The sequence below is a fragment of the Danaus plexippus genome (assembly GCF_018135715.1).
Source record: "Danaus plexippus chromosome 9 unlocalized genomic scaffold, MEX_DaPlex mxdp_24, whole genome shotgun sequence".
Lineage (NCBI taxonomy): Eukaryota > Metazoa > Arthropoda > Insecta > Lepidoptera > Nymphalidae > Danaus > Danaus plexippus.
In genome coordinates this window covers 4,336,694-4,356,803 of record NW_026869847.1, presented here as the reverse complement: position 1 = coordinate 4,356,803, position 20,110 = coordinate 4,336,694, and the positions used below count along the sequence as shown (strand labels likewise).

Sequence of the window (20,110 nt, the reverse complement as noted above, 5' to 3'; positions counted from 1 at the left end):
GAATGTCTTTCTGTAGTAAGTGCGGGTATCGGTTCTGTTGGAGTAGTTCTGTATTTTACACTGTTAGAAACAAGAGAGCAACCGTTTTTACTTTTCGAATTTATATGCAAATTCAATTTCCCCTTTTAGTATTGACAATTTGTAATTTATCTACTTAGAACTATCTGTTTAGACAAAGAGCCATGTAAAATTTTTCTGTTTTAATTTAAGTATTGTAATAAATTCACTGCAACTGTCAAGGGCGCTACCAAGGGCTTTTATTTCTTGGCATGTCCTAGGCGTGTTGGAAAAATAAAAGTCCACTCGATAGATGTTTTTAATAAGTTAACCATATTACCAAAAAAATATATTTACGACTGACGATAAATCGGTGGAAAAATTGTCAAATTACATTTTATATGATACCGGGGATGAATGCTAATATCAGCTGTCTACATATTAGAAGTATGTCAAAACTGGAAGTATATCATACGATGCTGTGAAACAGAAACATCTTCAGAGCACTAAAAGGTTTCAGGAGGAGTGAGACAAGATCATCTAAAAACTATTCAAATGCTTTAGTTGAAGAATGTTCCCTGAAAGAGTCATTACCTGTTTTAAAATAGTGATTGAGCCTACAATGTATTTATGAATAAGTTTGTTTCTTACTATGTAATTCAAAAGAATCAACCAAGAGTTTTATTTTATACTCAGACCTCGAAAAGGAAATACTTATTTACTTTTTGCCCGATATCAAAGTTCATTTCTAATATTTATTTGGAAGGGGTCATAATAATCCTAGGAATTAATGGTTTGTTGATATGATTGAACGATATAAGCATTAAAAAATAATGCAATATAGGTTAAAATTCCTGATCGGAATGTTCCTACTATTGTTGAACTGTCCATTTATGGTCTGGTAGAAATTTGTTTTCACGTAGGTTTCATCCCTCAATTGCAGTTATAGAGTGAGCAAATTCTGTATCCGTATTATGTTTATTTTATTATACCACTTCAGGAGAGGCGTTTATAATTAAATTGCATAAAACAATTTTATACTTACATTCGACTGCGTCCGTGACGTCTACATAGTGTCTGAGACATGCGCCATGTATGTACACCTACTAATTATAGCTTAGTCATTATACGAGAATTGTAGTCACCATACTTGTACTTACTAAGAGTGCGTGAACAAAACTTGTAATGAAATTTGTTTTGATATATTCAGTCTGTAATTTCAACTAATGTCCTAAAAATATGTTATATTGAAAATGTAACACATAAAACAACTTTTGAATTACAATATTTATTACACTTCAAAATATGTATGCAATTATACCTATATATTAATTATATAAGTATGTTAAACGCTAAGTACAATTTACTTGACGTATTTAACATTGACAAGAATAAATTTATAAAATTTCCACCATTATAGTAAACGTAAATACATCCAAGAGTATTTATTAAAAGCTGCTGAATAAGACTTTATGGAAGGTAGATATGTCTGGAACAACATTTGAGTTGGTGCTGTACAATGCTGGTTTGCCTGTGTTCCTGAAAAAATAATAATATATATATATATATAGGTATATTACTAGACAGTAAGTATTTAAGGTCTATGTATTAGACACTTTATAGAAGAACTTGCCTCATTACAGTGTTAGGTCGTGGTGTGACAAGGAGACATGTCATGGGCTGACCATCTAACTGTCTGTTGTGGTAGAGTTCCACAGCTTTTTGGGCGTCTTGAACAGTTTTGTATATAACTTCTGCTGTGCCAGGTCTTACTAGTCGAGATTCTACCATACCGCCAACATCTCCAAACAATTCCTAAACATGTTAAGAAAAAATAAAGTAGTAATAACAGGTAACCATTTAGTTTAGGATTGGTTTAAATTTTATTGCATAATCTATGAACTCTATTTAAAACATGTAGATGCAAAATATGTATCTAATCATTAAAATAAAAATGAACTTATTTTTTCGAAGCATTAGAAATTAAAATAACACAAAAATATTTAAGTATCGCAAGTTCTTTGGATAACCTTTTTATTTTTGATGATGTATGAAATTTTGATAATTTTGACTAACATGTTAAAATACTGTGTACCTCAATGTCACCTCCAGTTACAGTGTTTCTTAAATTGCTAACAATGATTCTGTACTCGTGATTAGATTTTTCAGGCTTTTCAACTTTATTTTCAGTACGCAAGGCAGCCATCGGCCTTTTCTTTAATATAGACGGAGGTCTCGGTGGGCTTTTCTCTTTCTCAATTGTAGCTGTCCTATAAAATACATAATCATAAATAAGCATGAAGTTAAAAAAAAGTTTAAATTTATTATAATTGCATACTTTTTAAATACAACTACATTATTTACTTCATTATTGGTAAGTGAGTTACATGCATTTATATAGTAATCTGACTTGAAGTTTTTACCTGTGCGCATCACTATTATGTGTGACTATTTTCAATTGCAGACTCGCTTTCCTATTTGTTAGTGATGTTCCTATTGGCTCACACATTTTCTCAAGTGGATCATCAATTATTGCAATATCATTTTCGACAGTCCTTATAATAGGTTTGTAACTGCATTTTACATCAGCTGTAGAAAGAAATAATGAAATATAAAAATACACAAAAATAAGGACAACTGTTAAGAAAGGGATATTTACCAAAATTTCTTGGTTCATTTGGTCTCTCTCCTACAAATCTTTTATTAAAGACATTCTTTTTCACAAACTTCGGTGTGAGGGATTGATAAGCTACTTGTCTTGATGGATCTGTAAACACTGTGAATTAAAACATAACATTATTATCAAATTTTTTATTTATAATGCATATCTTTAAAATAAAAAATAATTGCCTCTTTCTTTCATAGCAAATTGCTTATTGGGCCTCCCATGTTTATGAGAAATGAAGCCACCCTGCATCTTGGTCACGGCCTGTCATCATAAAAATAATATATGTGGAACAAAACTCACAATAATTACTAATTAGAATAATGTATAATATAATAATTAATCAATAATAGCATAGCTCAATGGTCACCTTAATGGTTAAAGCTTAATAAGTATGTAAATTAAATACAGAAAAGTATACCCTTTTCGCTCTTAATTGCTCCAATCTTAAACGTGCATCTTTTTGCTTGGCAAGTTCGCCTAATTTTTCTCTGGCATCTGTGATTTGAGTGCGTTTTTTAGAAATTATTTTGTTTCTTGCATCCATGATAGTTTTCTTTTTCACTGGTAATTGTTTTTTATTTTTAAATGTGTTCCTACTAAAGGAAAATATAATTGTAGTATACATGTAAATAAACATAACAATAAAAATACAAAGAAATAGTTTAAGGAACATGAGTCAATCAAATATATCGACGGAAAAGTCCAGCGGTATATTTTATATAAAAATAAATCACTTCACATACAAACCTAACAGAATCCTTTTTCTGTTTTTGTATTATATCATCTAGACTCATATTAACATATGAAGCCATATTTCTAAACCTGATTTACTCGACGAAAACAATTATTGTATTATTGTTAATTAATTTCTTTCAACAATTATATGCAAAGCCAGTTTATCACTCGAGGACTGGTTTAATGAACCATATACAAATGAAACAAACAGACAACGAAATTTCCCTTAATCTTTGGAAGAAATTTGATTGCCATTGATATTTTTAAACTTCAATACAGATTACAAATATCCACAGACGTATTAACTGACGGAAAGTATTTGGCTATAACAGCGCATAATATTTTTTATGAAAACGTCACAGTCAGTAATATTCTATAATAAAATAAAACTATATTAAAAATAAAACACATATGGTTTTTATGTTTTCTTATTATTTTAGGTAATTGCTGTTTCAGTAGTATTTTTTATTATTATATATTATTGGAGTTTCTTTATTCTTCACCCTATAGATATGTCTAATTACACTTACAATAACTTTTCGCTATATGTAGATATAAAAATTATATTTATTATAACTAGTGATACAAAATATTATAAGTGAATGAAGGACATTTATTCTGTACACCTATTATACAATCTGGTATCTTTGGAATGAAGCTACCTGTGACGTTTGAACTCCTTGTGTTTATGCTAAAATATTGACTTATTGAATAAATTGTGTTCATTTCTATATAACTTAAACTCAAATGAAATTACATATTTGAAAGTACTTGATTTATTTATATAATTAATTATGGAACACGACAAAGAGGAAGGAGAAATGAGCGATGACCATGAAATGCTTATTGACGATCAACCCCTTGATAGTCCAACTAAAAGCACTGTGGTAAATATTTTTTTTTATGAATACACTTATATCGTGTTAATTAAATTCTTTAATTTGACGTTCTTTCAGGTTTTTATCGCAGATAAAAATGGACTTTTGGTTCAACAATTAGAAAAAGTTGATGCTTGTAGACTTGAGGAAAGGGCTAAAAGATTTGGTTTAAACTTGACTGGAAATAGGATTGTAACACAAAAACAGATTGACGAACTGTATAATAATTTTGGTATTGAAGGTGGAAATGAAAGACATTTCAGATTTGATACACTTCATTTAAATGGTGTCAATGGTTTAATAACAAAGGATATATTTGAGTATTTGGTAGATTACAAGCCAGTATCTCTAGAATGGGTTGATGATAATTCATGTGGGTATCTTAGGAAGTCATAACTTAATAGAATAACATCTCATTAAATCAAAAGTATCTATGAAATCTACATTTTACATCCAATAAATATAAAAACCATAGCTTTTCTTTTGATATATTTTAGAAGATTTTTAATATGTGTTGTATTATTTTGTTCTTATTACAGGTAATGTTGTTTGTCAGGACCATATATCTGCTGCATTGGCATTATTGGTACATTCCAGGGAAATTAAAAGTGAACACATTAAAGATATGCTGCAAAAAAAATCTTCACATTACTGGAGAGAAGGTGTTCCACACCCAAATAAAGACTTGATTTTAATGAGATTTGCTACAAATAGTGATAAGAAGTCAACAAAAGTTGAACCTGAACAAAAACATAGACTAGACTCTGACAAGAATATAAATAATGAGGGTAAGAATCCCTGGGGTGACTTGTGCAGGTCCTGGGGCATCTATGATCACCAAGAAGTGTTTCAAAGAAATTTATCAAAAACTGACTATGAGGAAGAACTTGAAGAACCATTTGAAAAAGTCCAAGTTAGGAACAAGAAGCTAGCTTCACGGCTTGGTAAAAGAAACCATAGTATAGAGGTTGCCACCAGTGATTCCGATTCTGAGTGGAAGAAGAAGTCTAAGACACCCAGAATGAGAATGCGAGCTGACGATGAGGAGTCAAAGCAAAAGAATCACAATCAAACGAAACAAAATGATTCAGATGAAGATGATTATGCACCCTTGTCAATAGAAATTCTGAACTCCAGTAGTAAATTCACTTCTAAACATTCGAAGAGAATATCTGAGAAATTTAGGAATTCAGACCAACATTTCAAGAGCATGCCTCGGAATGTACACTCAAGATTAGGTATCAAAGTAGTGGATAATGAAAGAAGTTATAGTGATGAATCTTCATCAAATGAATCAGACTATAATGTAACAAGCCGGGTGCAAAAAGTAACAACTGGTTCTAAAAATACATCAAATGTTTGGTCACGATTGGAGATTAAACCCAAGAATTCAGGACAGAAAGATTTGAGACAAATATTAACAACACGTAAACCTAAACATAAAGACGATTTAAGAGACAGACTTGGGAAGTCAAAACAATGTAATATTCGCATAGAAATAGACAATAGTTAAGCCAATTAATAAATCAATTTTATATATAATTATATTTTATTTTTTTTATTTACTTAAATATTTTATGACGAGAAAATAAAAAAAAAAGTATATCCATAGTAAAATAGAGTATATTATAAAATCGTTTGTGCTGTTATATAATATCTTGTGCACTTATAAAAAAGTGTATTAATATAATTGTTGGATCCTGGTAGGTCATGATGTAAATTATTGAAGATTGTGTATAAAAAGCTCAACAAATGTAAATAAACATAATAAACGGTAACAATTCCAAAATAACTAGGTTATTCCACTACTGTAATTGACAGTTTTAAAGTTTTATACAGCTATTTGATCCTTTTCAATGTAAAACATTGTTATTTATAATGAAATAGTAATCGGAGCAGTAGATTTAATAAAGTTCTCATTTAGATCTCAAATAAACAGTTTTTAATTCATTCAACCGTCATAGAATAAGGACGTTTTTATTTACATAGGCTGAATTAAACAAAAAAAAAAAAAAACATAACAAACAATTAGTGCCAGTTTATAATTTTAGGTTTAATGTTATTGGTTTAAATATTCCTATATTTATTTTCATGTAGTAAAATATGGTAACAATTTCATAGTTTTATAATCAACATGTTTAAATAGCGTGATAAGAATTGATTTACTTCTGATATGTAGTATATAACTGACTATAACATAAGTATATAAACCATAATTTTTTTTTAAATTTCATTTTGCTATATAATTTGAAAAAAAAAAGTTTTACATTGAGATTCTGTTAATAAATGCTTTATAATATCTTACAGGTGACACGAATTTTCATTACTGGCAATTAAAAAAAATAAAGTAAAAAAAGTATAACATTAAATTAAGAATTAGTAAAGTTTATCTCTGTGGTGTATTTATTCTTATTATATGTATGCAATATAGCACAGTGTTAAAGCGGTATAAGCTAAAACCTTTTTTTTGTTAGTAATTTTAGTTTAATGTTCTCAAAATCAACTATTAAGTATGGTCTTACTAATGTATTTTTACAATGGGAAGACTTGATGCAGGTGTTGCCATGCATATGCTCAATACCTAGTGTTAAAGCAAAAATATTTTAAATAAAAATGTGTTTCTTCTAATGACATCAACATACACTCCTAAATTAGATTTAGATTTTGTTCTTATTAAGTTATTAATCACAAAGATTTGTTAATTACTTGTCAATGTTTGGATTTATACCTTATTTATGAACTAAGAAGATATCCAAAATTCAAATTAAGTTGTTTTTTTTCTAAATTAATTCTATAAATACCATTCAATAAATTCATCTTCAGTAATATTTAAGTGGAATGCCTCAGTCTTTTTAAGTACTTAACACATGTCAACATTCGATTCGACTAAAATGCAAATTAAGATCTTTTTAATACCTCACATCTTATAACTAGGTTAGTGTGTAAGCGAATAAAATGTATAATATAAATGGATTATTTAGTTTTTTTCTCTTTGTCAGGTTTGTCTTCGTCTTTTTTCTTTGATATCAAAGTGTGTTTGGCTTTCTTCAATTGTTTTTTAACTTTATCCTTAACTTTGTTCTTCTTGACAGGCGTGACGGCGTCCCCCGATTTCATCGAGGAACTGTTTGATTCGCTGTTTCTTTGTGCTGGAAAATTTTAAAATTAAATTAAATTTATTAATTCTATAATTTGATATGTTTTAATATAGAAATAATATAATTTAAATTAGGAGCTATAAGATTATAATATATTTTTACAAATGCTTACGCTACTCCCAAATCATATATTGTCAAATACCTATCTCAATTCTTTTCATATGTTACATAATATATACATATGTATGTCATTTTTATCATTTACAAGATTTTGAGTGCGTCTTCGCCATGTAGAGGTTGATTATGTTATAATGTTAAAAAGTAAGCCATGTTTCCGAGCTTCTATACAATTTCTTTCCCAATTTATTTATAGGTCTATAGTTTACTAGTAACATCGACGCTTCAGAGTTGGGCTCAGCGATAATTGTATACCGTGATAAAACAATACCGATGGTAAATGGTTTGTATCACATACATTACATACAGTATATCTGGTATACCCTGATACCGTGTAAGCTGCAAGAAGTTCCGGTATTAATTACAGCCCATGTCTTATTATGATATCTAAGTTGCATTGCTGTCAAATACCATCGAAATCATTTCGTTAGTTTTCGCGTTAAATGCAATAAACATCCACACACCACACAAACCATCACATTCATATGAATTAGTATTATTACTAAACCTCTTTTAGTAGCGATCGATGCTGCTATGGCCAGGTCCTCTTGTCTCTCGCGTCGTCTTTCCGCATCAAGCTGCTGTACAAGCTCGTCCCGCAGGCGAACGATCTCCACCAGTCGCGAGACCAGCTGCTCCTCGCGGACCTGATATTATCAACAAAACGTTGTGATGCCGGTTTTGTTGCGTGAATGTAATGAAGTACAACACTAACACACGTCAGTATTATATTTAAAAAACATAAAAAATATATTGATTTATGAATTATTACGTTACATTTATAAAAGTTTTTTTCATTTGGAAAGACTTATTTATTACCCACAGTCTATGGAAAGGAAAGTTAAGGAAAATGAGAATATATATCTCTATTAGAAATAATTTATTACAGATGGCTTGAATGATAGAAAATCGCCGTTGGGAATTCGGTTGCGAATAAAAACAATGAAAAAAGAAGAGACCAAAAAAGTTGCGAAGATTTACTTCATTGTATAAAGCATGGAACAAAGCTTGGGTGAAAAATATCAGAGCCCTTGGCTTGTTTTATTGTTTAGGGTAAAATTCATATCTACCCAGAGAGTTTTAAGAAGCATTGTAGATTTTTATTATATAATTCTAAAATCGTCTAATCAAATCCATACCTATCATAATAGCAATATAAAAAAAAAATGACTTTGTCAAATGAGCAAAATCAAAACCGAATTTTTTAATTTCAAATATAAAAAGGTATTTTATACTTAAGTTTTTTATTTAACTGTGTATTGAAATGATCCCACGAGAGTAGTTTTTCTTCATTCTAGAGTTTAAAATAGTAGTAACATATTTATATAAAACTAGTTTTTGCCTGCGACTTCGTCCGCGTAAATTTCATAATTAGTAATATATAGCTTTTACTCCATACCAAATGTCGTGCAAATTGTTTCAGTAGTTTAGGCGTGATTGAGTAACAGACAGACAGACAGACTGACAGAGTTACTTTCGCATTTATAATATTAGTATGGATGATACTGCAAAACAGTTCCTCTGTCTGACTTTGAAAATGTGTTATTTTTAAAATTACTAATCACAATAATAAGGTAAATGATCAATTAATTTAATGATGTTGAGATAAAAAATTATTTTATCAAAGCTATTACGATAAAATAATCTCGTGATAAAAAAAAAATATTAATTTTGAATGAAATAATCTGTTTAGCAGAAATAAAATTATAGTGCATTACTAATATACAGCCATTATGGCTGAGAGTTTGGACAGAGACTTTCACTTGAAATATACATACAAGTAAATAAAATTTACTGATTAACATATTCATATATATTTTTTATGTATCAAGATTTCATTTCTAGATAAAAACAAAATACAAGGATTAATTTTATAAATTCTATTCTACTTAGTATTTGATATTGAGTTTGATTATAATTATAAAAGTCGGTAGTCGAGTTCAAAACCACTGGATGAATTTTTCATCTAAATTAAGTTTATTAGAGTTTTCTTGGAGACTTGAACCATATTAAGAAACTGCGAGATATCTTTATTTAAAATTAAATTATTAAATTTTTAAAAACGAGCAACAAACATATATGTGAGAGCGAGGTGATCCTAGTGGAACCTTGGCCAAGACCCGAGTCCTTTAAAAGGCTTTCGAGTCTGGGCGTTAAGTGCCTATGATGATGGACAGGTTTTCATTTTAAAGCAAAGATAGTCTGTCTTTACTCAAAATGATACTTGTTTATTGCTAACAAATTCTTACAATGAATGTCAAGAATTGTATAGCAGAGATTTTACCACTGTGGCTCCTAAGAGCGACCAATGTAGAATGAATTCAGTACGATTATGCTTGGATTTTTACATGGTAAATTCTGTATTACAATTGTGGGTACTTGGAAAAAACTAATCACCTGATGTACTAATAAAATTATTAACATCGGTGAAGTGGGTAATTTGAAAACAATTATAATGAACGGATACACGAAAAGGAATATTTTCGATACGAGAATAGACACTATATGTGTTAAGTGATATTTTGTTGCATATACAAAAACTTTGTTAAAAATTGCAGACGATTGCATTGCAGACGACGCGGAAAGTCGCGGTTCAGCTAGTGTAGGAATAAAGATATTGTTTCATAAATTTTAAAAATCTCTATACCATAATATTCCAAAGGTTTAAAAATTGTTATTTGCAGACATCAATTTTGTATAAAAATTGGATGATTATAATTACTTAATTACGAAAAAACCGTTCCATGTTACGCCGATTGAAAAGAACACGCAATGTGCATTGTCATTACTAACAACTTTCCCGATTCAAGACGCCGATGTACATTCAAATATTTTCTATTATCTTTGTAATCGCAAAATAGTAAAAAAGGCGACGTGAGAATACATAAGAAATCTTATGCCAGGTTCAGTAATGAGAAATCCTAATTTTCAAACAATCACTTTCATTCATACGCTCAAAAAGTTCGAAAATAATTATCGTGCAGGTGAAAACCCAGAGCATGTAATATAAAATGTATTTCCCCACATTAATAACACGTCAGCGAGGTTTTAGATTAGTTGTGCTATGCGCTAACCATTTCTCGTAATATGTATTGTGTACTACAACTTCAATTAGAGCGTATTAATCATTTTAATATATGTATTTCCATATATATTAATTATTTAATTCACATAGTTTAATTAAACATTAATTTAATCTGTCTAGTAACGAATCATCTCATCAAATCTTATAGTTGTAATGTTTGTTGCGCTTGCAAAATTGTTTCCTGTATTTAAATTTGGAACGTTAAAATTATCTTAAAAGTTCGCTCAACATTAGTAGGACTTTGGATCATTTGAAAATACTACATAACAGAATGTTTTAATTTTAATAGTAACTTAAATAATGAAATCTAAGACTTTCGTTAATGTTCATTTAAATAAAACTAATATTTTAAGATGTACAACGCGTTTTTTCATTATTTTAAACTACATACTCCCGGCGTTTCAGTTTCTTTGGAGCGACTGTGATCACGGGAAGATGACATGTGAAATAATCTGACATCTCGTCTTTCCGTGATCACGGTTGCTGCAAAGTAACTGAAACGTCGGGAGTATGTAGTTTTTAAAATAATAAATTACACGTAGTGATCCGAAAATTTTTAGTTTCATTTAAATATGTAATGTTAGAAAACAAACAGGAATTAATAATAATATTTTTAATATTTTAATCTGGTCTAAACTCAATGGGTTAGAGTTTGTTAAAAAAAAATATCACGACAACAAGTTTTATTCCATTCACGCTGAGCGATGCAACTAATACGAAGGTAAGAAAAAACATTGAAAAAAAAAAACAAATCTTCAATTGAAATGACATTAATTTGACGTCTGTTTATGTTTTTATGCCAAGTATAAAAAGTATTATCTGTTAAAATGTTTAGTATAACTAGATACCTATAACAATAAACGTATATATATATATATATATATAAGGCGTGTAATGATGTTTATCAATCGTTACCTTATCAGAGTCAATACGATTGACTGCGGGTCGGGATTGTATCACACGTATCTCGTGCTCGATGTCCGCCTGTTCTTGTTCCAATCTTTGTTGTCTTCGTCTAGAAATGAATATAATAAAAAAATAAAATATAAATAAAATTTATATATAATTTTATATTGTCATATGATTGACAAATGTATATATAATTATTTCTCGATCGAAGATATCCAAATCGATTCATGGAAGAGATTAGGCGGGAAAGTAGATAAAATATATATATTTTTTTATTTATAATCTGTTTCATTGAAAGGAAGTTAAAAGTATATAACAATTAGAAATATATGTTTTAACTCACATGTACATTAGTTCTGTTTGTTTTCTGAACAGGTCATTTTTCTCATTGACCAGTTCGCACAGCTGGATGACCAGGTCTTCGATTTCTTCTTGCGGGGCTGTTGGACCGCCATCACCTGTAAAAGTCATTATATTTACTGTCAAATTAAATGTATGATACTTACAAACTCGCAGAGTTATGTTTGGAATTTGATAACAGGTTACATATATATACATATGTACAATGCACAACGACTAAAAACAAAACACTATTTTCTTAGCAGGTTCCAGAAGCAGCGTATTCATTCTTGAGAGCGGAACCCTTGGTAATATTTGTACAGACATATTGAATACACACACTTTTTAAGTTTTTTCATTCCTTAAACTTCGCAAATAAATACTAGGTATATGCGAGAGCTATAGTCTTTAAAGTTTTTTTTAAAGATCTAAATGTGTACCTATAAAACACAACTAAACAAACATATGGGTTGATATATAAATCGGTTTCGTTAGTACATTGAAATGTTAATAACTGATAAGGATTAACTTAAATTTTTCTTTATTTACAACAAAGAAGGCGACACCATTTTATAATCCTTATGGTATTATGAATCTAAATTTAAAAAAAAGTATTTAATGTTTGTAGGATTGTTTATGTATATTGTTTAAGTGAACACATTAAACGTAAATAAATCCTGTATGCTTAGCATAAGTTTGAATAGACACACTACATACGAAGCGTCTTCCGTTTGATTCAATAGTCTTAATATTGTAATTTGTAACGAATAATGAACAACAGCAGCAAAATTTAAGGTCGAAGGTTTAAAATACAAAGCATTGAAAACGTTTAAGTTTTATCTTATCAAAGAGGTTTCATAGCATAATAACTTAGCCTGTTTTTTTTATTATTATTATTTTGTCTCATTTAGAATCTTATTTTGTATAAAATACATATTATATGTATATGATTATCCGATCATTAATTACTTTTTTTACATTGATAGGTTATCTTAGAAGAAATTCTTAAATATTATTTTATTCCGTCTCATAGTGGTACGTTTGTGATCTATTTACGGTTCAATATAAAAAGAAAAATAAAATTAAGGAATTTAAAACACATTTTTTTTGCTATACAACATAACAATCAACATTCTCAAAATATATACGTAATTTTTAAAGTGAAATTAAAATATTGTCAAGAATATTTTTTACCTCAATGTATGCTTTATAACCAAATATTACTTATATCCATGCATACAAACACCTTAAAAAAATCTATAATTTTCTCTTATCTTTTGATTACACACATTATTTGTGCATAACATCACATCTATTTGGCCAAATACATGTATTTATTGTATTTTTAACGTTGTAAGTCTGTCTTTAAAACCGTTATCTTTATTTTATTTATCATAAGAGATAATTTAAATTAATATCGACACCAATTACATCACTATCAGAAGATATAAAGATAATAGTTGCATATTACGACAAGCTTCCATTTATTTGAATAAAACGCTGGTGGTTAAAAATTATAACGCAGAACTGAATGCACGGACAAATTATTCCATATAGCTTTTTCCCGCGGGTTTGCACTTGCAGATTTCGATTATGACTCAAATGTAGCCTCTTCTTCCTTAATTAATACGATCACACGTGAAATCATAATAAACAGACGATTACACAGAACTACTTTAGTATTTAGTACAGATAATAAAACTATTTCTTTATCTTCGTGTTATAATTTAGAATAGAATATTTAAAATAGAATTCCTTAAAATTATGGAAGAGGAAATTTTAAATATTGTATCGTCTCAGGATATTTTAATTGAATACGTTTTTTTTAAATATTATATTATTACTACATCCATTATCAGTGTGAAAGCGTGTACGGTGCATAGTGGTGCTGAAGAATATTTCTAAATACTACCTCTATTCCTAATTTGGTTTATAGTATCATTAAAACACATTGTAAACAGAGCCTATAATTAGAAATAGAAGGTTAAGTGCGAATTGGATTCACGCACGAAGGGTTCCGTAATTTGATGTATAAAAACGAACAAAAAATAATAATGTTTTTATACTAGCTACAGAAATACAAAAACAGTGAAAAATTCAACTTTCTAACTATAGGTTCATGAGATAGTCTGGTAACAAACGGACTGATTACTATCGGACGGTTTTTAGCCTTTCGTATCGGAACCGTAATAAACAAAAGCTTTACCAAAAATATCCTAACGGTAATAAATATTCGAAGTAGGAAATTTTTATTTGTAATAGTGTAAAAAGCGTGACAAAGTGCTGGAATCAATTTACCCTCACACTTATCCCTGATCATCTGTTCTATGAGTACGCCCTGTCTCTCCAGGCCCAGCTGTTGCGTCTCCAGCATATCCAGCTGCACTTGCAGCTCTTCACCGGACATCTGCAATTTGACCTCACGACGTTCTGGAAGTGGCAGACCAGGTGCTGGTCCTTTTACGCGACGGACGACTGGTCATAGAAAAGTTATCATGTTTATAAAGACACTATTACATACATATTTTGTCTTTATTACAATTCGAAGTATTTTTTTTTTTAAATTTCATCATTCTAAAGTCTATATTACTAAGTGAAAACAAATATTATCTCAGGGATGTATAACATGAAATAACCGAACAAAATGCATTAGCACATAACTATTAAGTGGATAATACATTTATTTACAATTTTTTATAAAACGTAATAATATCTCTATTTTTATGTTTCACGACATTTTTTTGGTAGGAAGAGGAACATGAAAAAAAATCTTATAATCATCTATCTACAATAAATTGTTGTCTTTCATGCTAAATTAAATCTGATAATTATTCACAAACAATGAAAATAGCATCCAAGCGATGGCACTGAGTTTTGAAAAAATGGCTGATATTCATATATCAAAATAAAAGAGTCGAATACCTCTTTTCTTAAAGTCGGTTAAATAATACTGAGTTATTTAATTTCATATAAAATAAGTGCAACATTGTCTGTTCTTTTTCTAAAGTTATTTATATCTGAATGAGTTTTTGCAATAATAATGTAATAATTCTATTTAATTATTATAATATTATATATTTACACTATGCTTATTTCAAGTTTGCATCGTCAAACTACGTACGGAGAGTTAACAGTTTTTCATTCATAAACTTCGCACGATATAGTATCTTATTATTTAATGAGAAACGAGGAACGCTGCGTGTGTAGTTTGCTGATGTGAACTTGGATTAACATACAGTTATGGAGTGAAGGGCCGCTGACATTTTATTGTATTATATCGATAGACTGTAACATTATTCAGCCAGGAAAATACATTGTTGAATAAAATTGACCTTCCTTGAATTTTTTTTTTAACTTAATAATTTATAAAAAATATGACAAAAACTTTTACCTACATTTTTTTTAACACAAAGTAACGCTGACGATACTTTAAAGAATAACGCTTTTTTAAAGAACGCAAAAAGAAACATCGCTGAGCACAGTATTAGGGACGGGTACAAACGTTTAAGGAAAAAATTTACGTAATTCCAAAAACAACATACATATGTCACATCGGATGATTATAATCAATAAAAAAAAAATATATATATACTTTTCATACTAGTTTGTTTCGAGGACATAAATATGGCCAGAAACAATAAAAAAATATACAAACCATCCGAAGTGTTGCGGCTGCCGGAAGTATCGACACCTCTCTCCATAGAACCTCCACAACCTGACAGAGTGGACAGGCTGTCGGGGGGAGTTGGAGCGGGCCGCTTCTTCTTTAACTTCGGAGTGGAGACACCGAAGGATTTCTATTACAATATACTCAACATATATTTCAACGGGTCATAAGAAGTTTGTACACTTATTGTTTGCTAGCTTAAATCTATTTTAAAATCCTGTTGTATAAAATATTATGTTTTATTTGTATTTAGTATAGATTTCAATAAAGGTAAAAGATTTGCTATGGATAAGCGAAATAATGGTATGACTCAGTTTATTCTAATATAAAGAAATAAAATGCAAACAAAATTTGTATGCAATTATATCATTGTAAATAATTTGTATGAGGTAAAACATGACCTTCCATTCAGTCGTATCTGGTAAATAGCTATATATCTATATACTGTTTACTGTTTATACTTCAATAAAATACGCGAACAGTTACCGTATACCGGATTAAATTCATTACCATATTTGCATATGAATTTGCACGTCAAGCCGGTTTCCATCGGATGCAGCAATATCTGCTACTATGTATATAATCTATGTTTTCTACATTAATATTAATAATAAATAACTCGTGTAATTTAATTTTGTTTAGTCAAAGAATCCAATAAAAAATTATAATATAAAAAAAAAATAGAATGAAAAATGCCACGATCAGAACGTGCGCCACTCGGGATACAGAAACCCAACCTATTTACGATCAAACTATCGTGCCTTGCATTTCTTTAAGTTCTATATTTGAATTCTAATTCTATATTTGAATTCTAATGCAATTGTGCTTTACAAACATAACATTTACAATTGGCCTTTATACAAACCAACATAATCTGTACTTCAAGTAGTAATGACGTCATTTATGATTGTAGTTTATTATTATTATCTGTTAGGTATTCTATAAACATGTAGAAGTATTGAATATGATGTAAGTTAAAATATAGTGTAATTTCACATTTTATATATAAATTACTTGGTAATTATTCGTTTTTTTTTACAAATTATTTATATTTCTCGATTTTAAAAACTATGACCACATCGTGATTCAATACCTGTAAGCGGTATTTAACATATCATTATGGTATTTATTGGAGCAGTGTCTATATAAGGATGTGCAGTCAGATCTTAGCAGTAACGAGTCACCTTGATTTATTTGGAATTGTATTTTATATATAAATATATATATATCAAATACAATATCAGAATCAACTATTGATAAACTAATCATAAAAAGTAAATTCCTTTATGCTATGATATAAAAATATGTTCGATGGTCTATGGTCGAAAAGCACATATCGCTGTTTAATATTATTTCAAATGCGACTATTATTTTAGCATTCAGCACACGCCGTTAAATTATGAGGATTGACGACTTTTTCTTTTCACACGATATTACTAATCGATATTCTAATCATGTTAGAGAAAAAAAAATAACAGTTTTATTATGAATAAGATTAACAGGTCAAAATTTCTATTGGTGTGGACATACTTGCGCTTTAATGCAGTTTTTTTACTCGAGATAAAAGTGTAGTGAAAACTCACCTGATCAGAATGTATGGTGGAGTTGTGGGAGCTGAATGAGGATATGCTGGCAACATCGTCCATTGATGTTGAAGGAAGATTGAGACTTTCGGGGATGGGGGGCGGAGGGGCCTTGGGCTTCCTCCGAGATCTGAGATTTGGTGTGCTACCGGTTATTGACGATTTGTGCATGTTCGAACTGGAAAGTTAAAATGATTCAGACTTCGATTTAAAACCTTTTTTCTTAAATACTGAACTTTTTTTTATATAAAGCTGAAAACATACCTTGTATCACACTCCTCATCAGACGATGGTTCTTCGCCGTCCGACCAGAAAGGGTTATATGCTTTGATGTGACGTTTTCTAAAAAAGAATATATTTTACAGGCAGGAATAACATATTTTTGGGATATTCATGCATTTTCACTACATACACAGGGGTGGATGTCTGTATGTCGGGTACACTAGGATTGTTTGGCATCTCGTCTTCATCGCTACTCCCGAATGGATTGGTGCTGACTTTCTCTGCTAAATCCTGTTGTTCATGCTAAATGGAAAGTGCAAGGCATGCATTATAACCCATATCATTACAATCAGAAACTATATTTTAATACATACCTCATTTTCTTCGTCGGAAAACGGATTCAAGTGATCTGGGTACTCCTTGGTGTTTTCTTCAGTTTTATTATTTAGAGCTTTTAATCTTCTATCAGCTAAAATCTGTTTCTTTCTTCGCGGCGGAACGCTTATAGTGATCTCTTCTTCTGTATTTAACGGTTCAATATTATTAATTTTCGTTTCGTTTGGATTCAACAGTATATTGCTCTGAGCCAATCTGCTATCATCTGTTATGTTGCTCTCTATATTTTCTGTTACTTCACTACATTCTTTTGGAGGGAATGTTGTTTTCAGAGCGTCTTCATTCTTAATTTGTACGGAATCATTTTTTAGACTATTTATGACTATGCCAGTGTCTAAGGCATCGTCAGATAACTGTGTTTGTAAAAAATCAAATTTTTCTTTACTACTCTTATATATGGGTGATGGAGGTTTAGAAATAACTTCAGTGTCAGCATTTATTTGGTACTTAATTTTATCTTTTAAATTAAATTCCGAACTATTAACATTATTATGAATTTCAAATTTATTATTTTTAACTTCATCATCAGTTTTGATTCCTTCTTTTAACTTATTATTATAGTTGTCTTTTAAACTAATATTTCCTACTTTATCTTCTAGGTTTACTGTTTCTTTTTCTATATTTTTCTCAAACATGTTTATTTTGTCTGAAAAATAATTTTTTATTATTGTATACAATATATTTCATAGCAATGAGATATTTTAATTTTATTTTTAACTCTAGCTTTTAGTCTATTATTATTATATTATATTTAATTAATTGTTAGGGAAAAAGAAACAATGTAAATGGTAATAAATTACAACACAAACACATCGATTGAAGTATACATGCTAAGAACAGAAGAGAGAAAGAGTTATCTCACCTAGTATGGATTGTGGCCTTGGTTTAGCTTTTGGGCTGACCACCTCTTCATTATGAAAATTTGGCCTCACATCAACATCATTACTAAATGCCAACATTCCTATTTGGTCATTGTTATTGAGATATTTAGGGATTATCTTTTCATTTTTACATGTATCACAAGAAAAGTTTGTAGAGTCAATAATATTATAGTTTTTAGGATTAAGATGTCCCGAGCATTTGGAACATCGAAAACATCTCCTGTGATAGAGTTTTTGAGCTACTATAAGCCTCTGTGCCAGATACACAGGCAATCCACATACAGCACATTTATCTAAAGCCACTTTTCCAAATTTGATTGGACTCTAAAAGAGAGAACAGAGAAGAATTAAGAACACACAGTGATGTGAACAACATAAAAAAAGGAGCGGTGATGTGGTAAGCTTTAATAAAACATTTATTTGATGTGCAATAACAATTAACATATTATACTAACCTCTACCTGTGTACTTGATACAGGTGGTGATACTTTTTGATCACTTTCAGATGATTTTGTGTTAACTGTAAAATAATATTCTTTAGAAACTTGCAATGAAATGTAACCGTATTGATTTGTTATTATGGTGTTACCGGTATGGCCAAGACGTTGATAAAACTGGGACAAATATGTCAGTATAGACAGTCTATCAGGTACATCATTCTCTACCATATCCTCAGGATCCAAGAGAGCAGGAATGCCCAAGTGTTTTTCAGCAATACTATACGCTAATTGATTATTTTCGTAAATATTTTCAGGTTTAAGCGATGAAATATCTCTGAAAGATAAATCATTTAGGTAAACTTTGTATTCCAACAAAACTATTAATAAAAATATGTATACTTATGTCTAATGTAAATACTTACATTAAATCAGGTCTAAAATGGTGAACCAAAGCACAAAACGCCATTCCATTTCTCCAGGATGTTGTCATATTATCTATTTGTACCTCAGGACAATCTTTAATTAACCGTTTACACCACAGTTCTAAAGCTTTAGTACCCTTTACTTCAGACATTGTAGAAAACTTTATTTGAAACAATACTTGTGCTATAAAATAATCATAATATACAATATGTGTGCACTCGATGACTAACGAGTTATTTTATATAAAACATAGTAGAATGATCAAAACTTATTTCATAGTGTGTTAAAGTGCTATAATCGACACGTTTTTAAACAGGTCCACGACAGTTTATTTACTGAAAGGAAAGAGAAAATTTTAGAAATGATGTGTCAAAATGAACATTGTTTTAGAGTTTTGTTGAATGTCAGGTGACAGATCAATGACAACTTTGTAAAAGCATAAGTGGGTAAGTACATACCTATTTACGTGCAGTCGACTGTTCAATGCCCTTGATAAGTAAGTACTCAGTAGTAAAGTTCAAGTCAAATTCAAAATATTGCTTTTTAAAGAAGAATCCAAAGCTTTCAAATTAGGGTGTTCTTAGTTAATAATTTTATTTCTTATCAGATCGT

At 29.7% G+C, this 20,110-nt stretch overlaps 3 protein-coding genes across 6 annotated transcripts; 1 reads left to right on the top strand and 2 right to left on the bottom strand.

Annotated features, from left to right (window-relative positions):
• Positions 1 to 1,269: 1,269 nt before the first annotated feature.
• LOC116767665 (polymerase delta-interacting protein 3-like) lies at positions 1,270 to 3,655 on the bottom strand. Of its 3 annotated transcripts, none has more exons than XM_032658095.2 (8): positions 3,413 to 3,655; positions 3,084 to 3,261; positions 2,848 to 2,926; positions 2,657 to 2,764; positions 2,421 to 2,586; positions 2,093 to 2,267; positions 1,631 to 1,812; positions 1,270 to 1,536 (listed from the first exon to the last, which is right to left on the bottom strand). In XM_032658095.2, exons 1-8 carry the CDS (start codon positions 3,475 to 3,477, stop codon positions 1,446 to 1,448), a joined length of 1,044 nt encoding a protein of 347 aa, XP_032513986.2. In that variant the 5' UTR covers positions 3,478 to 3,655; the 3' UTR covers positions 1,270 to 1,445. The 3 variants fall into 3 exon arrangements, with proteins under 3 accessions (XP_032513986.2, XP_032513984.2, XP_032513985.2); XM_032658093.2 differs by having other exon boundaries at positions 2,657 to 2,773; positions 3,413 to 3,654; XM_032658094.2 differs by having other exon boundaries at positions 2,657 to 2,773; positions 3,084 to 3,258; positions 3,413 to 3,654.
• Positions 3,656 to 4,049: 394 nt separating this feature from the next.
• LOC116767585 (nuclear cap-binding protein subunit 3-like) lies at positions 4,050 to 5,825 on the top strand. Its single transcript, XM_032657971.2, has 3 exons — positions 4,050 to 4,287; positions 4,357 to 4,651; positions 4,818 to 5,825. The coding sequence occupies exons 1-3, from the start codon at positions 4,195 to 4,197 to the stop codon at positions 5,789 to 5,791; spliced, it is 1,362 nt and encodes a 453-aa protein (XP_032513862.1). The 5' UTR covers positions 4,050 to 4,194; the 3' UTR covers positions 5,792 to 5,825.
• A 58-nt stretch (positions 5,826 to 5,883) lies between these two features.
• On the bottom strand, positions 5,884 to 19,888 carry LOC116767407 (MICAL-like protein 1). 2 transcript variants are annotated; one of them, XM_032657709.2, is made up of 14 exons: positions 19,498 to 19,888; positions 19,225 to 19,409; positions 19,091 to 19,155; positions 18,617 to 18,959; positions 17,733 to 18,400; positions 17,549 to 17,661; positions 17,401 to 17,478; positions 17,137 to 17,314; positions 15,542 to 15,683; positions 14,191 to 14,361; positions 11,891 to 12,005; positions 11,554 to 11,653; positions 8,062 to 8,200; positions 5,884 to 7,427 (listed from the first exon to the last, which is right to left on the bottom strand). In XM_032657709.2, exons 1-14 carry the CDS (start codon positions 19,647 to 19,649, stop codon positions 7,252 to 7,254), a joined length of 2,625 nt encoding a protein of 874 aa, XP_032513600.2. In that variant the 5' UTR covers positions 19,650 to 19,888; the 3' UTR covers positions 5,884 to 7,251. The 2 variants fall into 2 exon arrangements, with proteins under 2 accessions (XP_032513600.2, XP_032513599.2); XM_032657708.2 differs by having other exon boundaries at positions 14,185 to 14,361; positions 19,498 to 19,887.
• Positions 19,889 to 20,110: the final 222 nt, after the last annotated feature.